Source organism: Rhyacophila brunnea, unplaced genomic scaffold (genome assembly GCF_057557595.1).
Source record: "Rhyacophila brunnea isolate RB1 unplaced genomic scaffold, BYU_Rbru_1.0 scaffold_1, whole genome shotgun sequence".
Taxonomy (NCBI): Eukaryota; Metazoa; Arthropoda; class Insecta; order Trichoptera; family Rhyacophilidae; genus Rhyacophila; species Rhyacophila brunnea.
The window spans coordinates 62222643-62231664 of NW_028232751.1; the positions used below are offsets into that span (position 1 = coordinate 62222643).

Sequence of the window (9022 nt, forward strand, 5' to 3'; positions counted from 1 at the left end):
GATATAATAATAATAAATTGTTACCTACAATCACATGTTTTAAAATATTAACACCAACATAGTCAAATAGTAAGTATACTTTTTTTTTTCCTGTTAGAGCAAATTTGTAATTTGTATTTATCTCACTTACCTGGTTGAACTGCCACGTCGGCCCCCCTGAGCCTGGGCCCATAGGCAAGAGTCCTGTCAGCTCACTCTTTGTAGGGGCCATGCACCAAAATTAGATTAATTTATGTTTTTTTATTTGTTAAATAATTTTATATACAAATACTATACCGACAAGAACCGTATTTTATTTAGACATGAATTTTATCTCAGTAATATGTGACCCAAATAGGTTGGACGGTCTTTAATATACGACCATAATTATTATTATATTTCTGATACAACATTTCACAGGAAGTGCATACGTACAAATTTCCGAACACGGCCAAAACCAACTATCATTCAAACAGCCCGTGCACAATCTTAGGACACATCGCGTTTCATGATAACGATAAGTTTTCAAATCTGTGATTGTTAATCGTTTTTGCTGTTACAATTTATTTTGCTGTAGCCCCCCACCAGTTTATAGGAATAATGATTCTGATGACTTTGAGGACCGCTTATTGACACGCCTCAGACCTTACGAAACATCATGAATGTAGTTTCAGCAGTAAATAAAAACTATCAACTTATTTAGGTTTCACTACGTCGTGTCAAATTAAAATTAAAAAATGCTAGGGCCACTAGTTTGTTATGCTAAATTCAATTGAGCAGTCAAGGACAAATATATTTTTGGTAAATATGCCGCAGATGCTCGCATGAGATTTTATCATTTTCTTTTTAGACAAAACCAAACCTAACCTAACCTAACTAAACCTAATCTACCCCAACCTAATACAATCTTAGTTTATGATAATGATGCATTAAAATGTATGAAAATTTAAAATTAACAATTATTGGATCTAAAAGCGCCGACAGAAAAAGGTATCAATTTAAAATTTAATACAATTTTCTATATATATGGCATACCTAAACTGTTTTCGTTTAAAAAAACCATAAAAGCTCATGCGAACATTTGCGACACAATTACCATATTTTTTGCCTGTTCAAGTATTAACAGCAGTAATAGTAGGTACCTACGGACAAAAAATAATTTAATGGATGCACATTATGCAAAACTGGTTTTGATACGAGAGTCCGGAAAAAAGTATTATGTTGGTTAAGCTGTCATAGAGAAATTTCTTCTATTGCAAGACTGCTAGTAATTTTTAGTGATAGTTTTAAATACTTCTCGTTCAAAACATCACTAAATAATAATTTACCAAGTAAGTACATACTCATTGACAGGTTTAAATATCGTGGGATTTGTATGTATGCATATTATTAGGTACTAATGTATTTTCACCCATAAACTGATGTAATCAATCTGTTTCTAAGTTCTCTTGGCCGTCCAATGAAATCAAAGGTACATGTCTGTGGCTATTTTTACCCATTTGGTAAACTCGTCCATAACATCGTAGAGGAAAGACAGTCGTTTAACTCAGACTACTTCATTGGTATTTTGTTTTTTCTAGATTCTTGCAAGTCAGTATCACGGCAGAGAATAATACGACAGTAAGTATTTTTATAAATGTTGCATTAATGATTTTACTTCATGCTATGTTTAGTAATTATAGGTCATATCCAGATTTTAGGTCGTTATAATGATCTAATTTCACCGCAAACACAAAATATGTCACTTAAAAACAATGTACTCGTATGTATAGAATATAATACGGAATTCAATATTTTTTCTATTCTCTTCTCTAAAATTTTCTAATGGAAAATTTCAATGATTACGAACATATAAATGTAGATAATTTATTTATCGAAAAAAAAATAGATTTCAACGGCGGATACATTAGCTGGTGATTAATCATTCTAAACATACATTATTATACGAATAAAACAATGAGGATTATCATATTATTTAATATCTCATTTGTAGGATGTTATTATATAAGTTAAGCATAATATGGCAAGCGCTTTTGCTTGGGTAAAATAATGTCTTGGTTTTCTATAATGGTATCATGTTTTGGAATGAACGATCATAACATGATTGCCATAATGATCATTTTTTGTGGATATGTTTTTCGTCCTTGTTATTGACATAGACCAACATCACGCAATTGAGGATATGATTATTTCTTTCAGTGACCACGAGGGAGGAAATATATCTACCCATACTGTCCACTTGGTTGGGTCTGCGCTTAGCGATCCTTACCTATCGTTTGCTGCTGGTATGAATGGACTTGCCGGACCGCTCCATGGATTAGCTAACCAAGAAGTATGTTTTAGCATAAATTTCATTTAAAATGTCTTACATGCTGTGATTATGTTGACCATTACAATCTTCACACCCTAAAACAGCTCTACGGTCTGTGTAAGAAATCCAATTTATTTACCAGGTTTATTATTATGGAGTGGAAACAATTACCAATCACTGATTATCATCAATTATCACTAATCAGTAATTTAGATAATCAGTTTGTGACTTGTGCGAAGGTGTTAATTATTTTCTATTAATAAAATTTTTATGTAATTAAATTGTTTTTCTGCCAATTTCAGGTGTTGGTGTGGCTCCAGAAGCTGCGTAAACAAATAGGTGAAGATGCCACCGAAGACCAACTGAAAGAGTTCATCTGGAAGACACTTAAATCTGGCCAGGTTGTGCCCGGATACCGCCATGCCGTTCTCCGTAAGACTGATCCTAGGTATTGAATTTATCAAATATTTTCTTTCATTTTTTGAAAAAGTTTCCACAAGTATCAATCATTATAATTTATATGGGGTCTTTGTATTCAGCATTAATTGTCATTAGATTTAGAAATCAAGTCATGCTACTCTTCTTCATTGAATTAAATTAATAGATAACTGAATTAAGTCTATTTCCAATTATGATTAAGACCTCGTAAATTCGATATTATGAAAAAATGAAGTTTGTTCGACAAAATTTTAAATCATATCAAAACCTCGGTTCTCTAGACTGGTATGCTGTCCATCTATCGACAAATTTTAAGAACTCGTAGGTCCAGGTCCAGGTCGATGGTGGAGAATACCTTCCTCCCGCGGAGAGCTTGGGCAAAATCTTGGATGTGACGTACCGGATATCGATCTGGTATGGATCTGGCATTCAGACCTCGGTAGTCACCACACGGACGCCATTGTTCATTCGATTTGGCGACCAGGTGTAACGGCGATGCCCAACTGCTACCTGATGATCGAGCGATCCCAAGTCTCATCATATCTTGAAACTCCCTCTTCGCAATCTGTAGTTTGTCCGGAGCGAGTCGCCTTGGGCGCGCAGCCACTGGTGGTCCCAGTGTTGTATTGATATGATGTTTCGTTGTGTGATGCGGCGTTTTGACTGTGCCATCGGGACGTGTGATATCTGGAAACTGTTGCAACAGGTCATGATACGCAGACCTGCCTGAAACGGTTTTAATCGACAGGACCTCTCCCGTACTGCGGTTTCCGGAAGTGGTGAGATGAGTGGTTTGGTCCAACAGACGTCTATTCTTGGCGTCGACTAACAATCCAAAATGGATTAAAAAATCAATTCCAATTATGGGCTTATTAACAACGGCAATGACGAACCTCCATGTGAAGTCTCGTCGTAGGCCCAAGTTTAATGTCAACGGAAGGTTCTCGTATGTAGCGATTACCGTACCGTTCGCCGCTGACAGCTCGTATGTTGTTTTTGTTAGACGTCCCGGAACGTGGGTACACACAGAGATCGGCGCCTGTGTCGACTAGAAACTGTATTTTCGTGTTGCGGTAGGTGACAAATAGGCGGCTTGGCATTGGGCTGTATTCACTGGCCGCTATCAGTGGTTGCCCGGAGGAGCGTTTCCCTCTTGATGGCTGCAGGGTTGTCTGCACTTCTGTGCGGCTGCTCCGAACATATGGTGGTACCAGCATTTGCCTTGGGTATCTTCTCTGTTGCGGCTGGATAAACGTCCACTTGTACGGCTTCGTGAGCGGCTGTGGAATCGCCGGCCGTGGTTCTTTGCCCGTCTCATCTCGGATCATTGTCATTTGCTCCTGCAATGACAATGCGAGTTTCCGCATCCTGGTCTCAATCAGTTCTTCCATAAGTTCGCTGTTACTGGTTGCGGCGGGGCTGTGGGTGTCGTCATATCCTCTCGGCATTGTCTTGAATATGTTGAATTTGCGGTTGCGTGGAACGTCGGGTTCACCTCTGTAGGGGGTCGTCGATGTGAGGGCCGATGGAGTTGTGACGAGGAGAGATGAGAAGTCGTTGTCGTGATTATGAAGGGTGTGAGTTTATTTCAATTGCATAAGTACAGATGTACAATTGTTACAATAATGTGAATCACAGCACAGAGCGATGTGCTTCGGTCGAAAACTTACAATCGAATAATTCTCTTTTTATCAATCATGATGTACTGATTATTATATTATCAACTTATAATTATGTAATAATTAGGCTATTAACTAACTAAGTGAGAACAGATATACAAAGATTATTGTCGCGGTCATTGATTCACAAAGTTAGCTATGACTTGATACCTACATGGAAATGCCTATTAATTTGATGTGTAATAATATGTAATATCGCCATACTTACTTTTAGCGATTTTTTTAAAAATATGAAAACTAATATAAATAGTAATTATTATTTTATTTAAGTTAAATCAAAAATGCAGTTTCCCCCCCCCCCCCCCCCTTGTATTAGTTCTAAGGCGGCGTAACACAATAGTTCACTTTCATTTGCGTTCACTCTTACCTACCAAGCGGTGGATATAATTTTCCAAAACTATATTAGTCTATGGTTTTCTGAAAGTTTACAATATTTTTAGGTAGGAGGTAAAAAAAAATCTATCGGAAGAAGAAAACATATTTTAAATAGAGAGTTTGACTAGTGATAATAGTAGGTAAATTATAATTTATTAATAATCATTCATAGATCATAGATATTCAGAGTCTCGCAAATATTTTTGTTTATTACCACAATACTCTATCTTTTATCTATTGTTTGAAAAATGAAAACAAAGAACTGTCAGAATTCAGTCTGACAATTGATATCGTTGAGGTCGATCGATATTTGTCATTGTGCGGTGCGCTTTAAGATCTAAATCATTAAACAATGCCGAGAAGCAGAGATTTCCCTGAATTGGAACGGGTAAGCGAAAAAACTTTTCTAATAATTAATTGCATACATTTATTTTGATTCTTACATTAATACACAAGTATTTTTTTGACGATTTTGTATTTTTCTAAGATTGTAAAAGACATTTCGAAGTAAATGAGTAAGATTATTTAGAATGTCATCTTCTGTAGCATAACAGTGTTCCGTAACTTAGTTAGCGTAAATATTTGAAATATGAAATTCATATTTGAAATTGGTCTCCCGTTAAGTAAAAAATACCACGCATAACTAAATTTGTATTTTTCCTTATTTTCAGAGCATTGCCGATGAAGTGCAAGGACGGGGAAGAGCGCCGTCCAGAGACGTGGTGGTGCCGGCTGTGTTGGTGAATGACCAGCCCCACGCAGACGAGCCCCTCGCAGACGAGCCCCTCGCAGACCAGCACCTCCCAGAGTCGCCATCGGTACACAGCTATTTTGTATATGTTTTCTAATATATTTAAGTAGGTTTTTTAACAACATTAGGGTTGTTGTTTATTAAACATTTTCTGCTCCATTTTTGGCACGATTTAATATCTATATTTTGTGACGGTGCTTGTGATTTTGTTTCTGTATAATATCATTCAAACTTAAACCGTATTATTGTAGTACTATAATTTTTTCACAGCTAAAAATGTATTTTTCTTTATTTTCAGAGCCCTGTGGCAGATATAATCCGTTTTTGGGAAGGATTAGGGGCCAGCGAGGTGGTGGCGCTGATGAGGCGACACCAACCGGCATCGCCAGAGATGGCTCAAGGGGAAGTACTGCCCCCCCCGCCGTATAATAATGTCCAAATACAACCCGAAGAGCCGCAGCCATTGGTGGCGAGGGTAAGCAATTTTTTAAAATTAAATATATTTAAGTAGTTTTTTTGAAGTTATACTTCTTTAGGCGTGTTTGGGAAAACAGATCAGAGTGTATTTTTGGCGTGTGACACGCCGACGTAACACATAATTTATTTTGTTTGTATGATAATTTATATTGCATTCGGGTTGCGTAATACTTTGAAATATTTATCGTTGTATTAGGCGGATTCAAATTTGTTTTTGTTGACTTTCCTAACGTTATTTTTATTCAAAATAAAATATTGAGCTGCCGTCTTGAAAGTTAAATCTGAATGAAAATGGTATCGATAAAAATTATCTATCACACGATAGCCGGGTATTTAATATCTATATTTTGATTAGATTTTAGAATGTGGTTTTGTCTCTGAATAACATTATTTAATTATTAAAGCCCCATCGCCATATTATTATCGTATGTGTAGTTTGCAATACTTTTCTATTATATATTGCCACATTTTTTAATAACTCTAGCACAGGCCGATGTACACATTCGTGTAAATAAATTGTACAATTGTCTGTATACTTTTACCTCTATACGAGTGCACTCGCAGAAACACTGTAAGCATTGCTATCGACTTAAATATAATCTGGACAGTATTTTGCTCAATTTAATTAAAACAGCATTTAAACAGTGTGCATTTGTTTACAGGCAGGTGTGTGTCGGTCAATACTAAAAAACTGACTCTTAATTATTTGATAATATCACTTACAACATGCTTTTCTTTGTTACAGAGAAGGGGACGGCCGCGGCTAGTGCCAAATGGCGAGCCGAGGAGGCCTAGGAGAAGACGGGTTCGGCTAGCGCCGGAGTTCACGGGAGTAAGTTATTATTTTAATTGTTTTTGATAATCATTGAGTGCATGGTTGTAATGACTAACAAAAATATTTGATACCTAGCCAATTTACGAGTATAAATCTTCGATCAGCATTGTCTTGCGGAGATGTTTCTGCCGACATTTCTGATTATCTTGTCAAATATAGTGGCACACGAGTAATAATTGAACCCTTCTCTGGAAAAATAGCATTATCCTTATTCTTAATTTTGAGATATTAATGATTTAAACTATCATACTCCTAATGTCATCTGTTGTCGAGATTAGTCATCAATAATTAGGAATCAATAATTAATTGTGCGTTGTGCTGTTGTATACATTCTTTAGAGTTTTAAAGCAAAAAGTCTAATGTTTCTATTTCTTTTTTTTTTCAGGTATATGAAACCCGTGGGTGGGTAAAGTATAATCGGGCGGAGGTAATAATTATCTCCTCCGACTCGGACTAAATTGTCCTGAACCTGCCAATACCATACCGTACTACGCTAATATGTAAGACGAGAATGAAGACTTTAAAGAATTTACAAGACTACTTAGTTATTATTATATTGTTAATGTTTAAAAAGTTATCAAACACTTGAATTTGTAATTTTAGGAGTTTTTTGATTAGCAATACTATTCTTGTCATAATTTAAGATATAATATTTAAAAACTTACAATTTACTACTGGGTACTTACTATTCACGTGATATTAATATAGTTTTATAGTCAATTTTGAATTACCTTGCCATTTAATATGTGATAAAATCTTGACTGTGGATAGTAGATAAATATATAGTATGAAACTTATTTGCTGTGATCGAATGTCTCGTTTTAGTAGACATTGATATTGTTGTTGTATTAAAAAATTTAATAAACTTTTGCAATTATTTTCTGCCTTTTTATTTCACATTCCATTTCCCTTTTGATATACATATTCTTTAAATATCGACTGTCAATTGTGGCGTCTGATTATAAAAACCGATAATTCAATAACAGATATTCACGATTCTTTGTTATCGTAATGATTTTTTGGGTCTCCGCTGTGTGTTCTTCCTCTATTGAGAATAGGCTCTGCAACGAGCCCAAAACGTCGGCAAAAGAAGGAGGACGAAAATGATGTTTTTTTGCGTCAAGTGTAACTGATTGGTTTTAACATTAGTTTTTTCTTTTATTTTCAAACTAGGACAGTATGTCCATTTCTATTAACTGATGAAGGTCTTTCTGCAATAAATACATGACAAGATTATTTATATCATTTTAAATAATTGGTTTCTATAAATCGTTTTTAAATATTTTTTTCATAATGTGAGTTTGCACATGTTTTGTTAGGTTTTAATCGATATGACGTGTGATTTATCAGTTTTTGTTATTAGACGCCTGATTTCTTGATGAAAAAACATTGTAGTAACTGAAATAAAACACAATATTCAAACCATACAATTTAACATAAACGAGACCGGTCATCATGACTATTAAATTATGGGAAATCAGTATCACATAATATTATTGTGATTTATTTTAATTACTAAGTATACAATATTCACCAAAATCTACACAAATACATCATTACATGACAAGAATCCACAGAGCACTGAAGGCCGGTTCAAACTGGTCAAGTAATTTAGTAACTAAACTAAATTTAGTAAAATCATTTAGTCGAGTCGATCCATTTTTTCGGTCGAGTAGCGAATATGAGACAAGCCTGAACACGTTATCTTTAGTCAAGTTCAATAATTGTCGTAGAATTTCTTCCTCCCATTCTTCTAATATATGAAGTTATTAACTATTTTTTTTTTTAATTATACCAATTTCAATAATAAGAATACTTTGTGAGTTATTCGTTGAATTCATTATTTATTTTTGCTTTGTTCATTTTGACACGTCACTCACTGATGTTTTGTGTTCGGACACTTTTCAGTTAGTAAATAATTTAGTGGTAACTGAATCACTAGCCACTCGACTAAATTACTCGACCAGTCTGAACCAGCCTTGAGAGCCTATTTAAAAAGATTCAAACTGAGATGATGACTGCTCTCCATGTGTGAACACTTCTTAATTAGGGTGGCATGTCATTAACGATTGCCCGATATTAAAAAGGGCTCTTAGAGCCTTTCATAAACCTCACGATACTAAATAACAAAATATCGAATACTGGCAGGCATGCACACACAGTTTCCTAGAGTCTGG

General features: G+C 35.2%; 1 protein-coding gene across 1 annotated transcript; it reads left to right on the plus strand.

The window, feature by feature from the left end:
* The first annotated feature begins 1254 nt into the window (after positions 1-1254).
* On the plus strand, positions 1255-7720 carry LOC147080040 (uncharacterized). Its single transcript, XM_085957170.1, has 7 exons — positions 1255-1310; positions 1560-1599; positions 2179-2311; positions 5454-5600; positions 5832-6008; positions 6756-6842; positions 7231-7720. Exons 3-7 carry the CDS (start codon positions 2267-2269, stop codon positions 7300-7302), a joined length of 528 nt encoding a protein of 175 aa, XP_085813296.1. The 5' UTR covers positions 1255-1310; positions 1560-1599; positions 2179-2266; the 3' UTR covers positions 7303-7720.
* Positions 7721-9022: the final 1302 nt, after the last annotated feature.

Bases quoted from the DNA above. Each gene is read 5' to 3' on its own strand.
- LOC147080040 (XM_085957170.1), top strand. From the start codon at position 2,267: ATGAATGGACTTGCCGGACCGCTCCATGGATTAGCTAACCAAGAA. The intron at 2,312-5,453 runs GTATGTTTTAGC...CCTTATTTTCAG, and splicing joins ATGGATTAGCTAACCAAGAA to AGCATTGCCGATGAAGTGCA. The intron at 6,843-7,230 runs GTAAGTTATTAT...TTTTTTTTTCAG, and splicing joins TAGCGCCGGAGTTCACGGGA to GTATATGAAACCCGTGGGTG.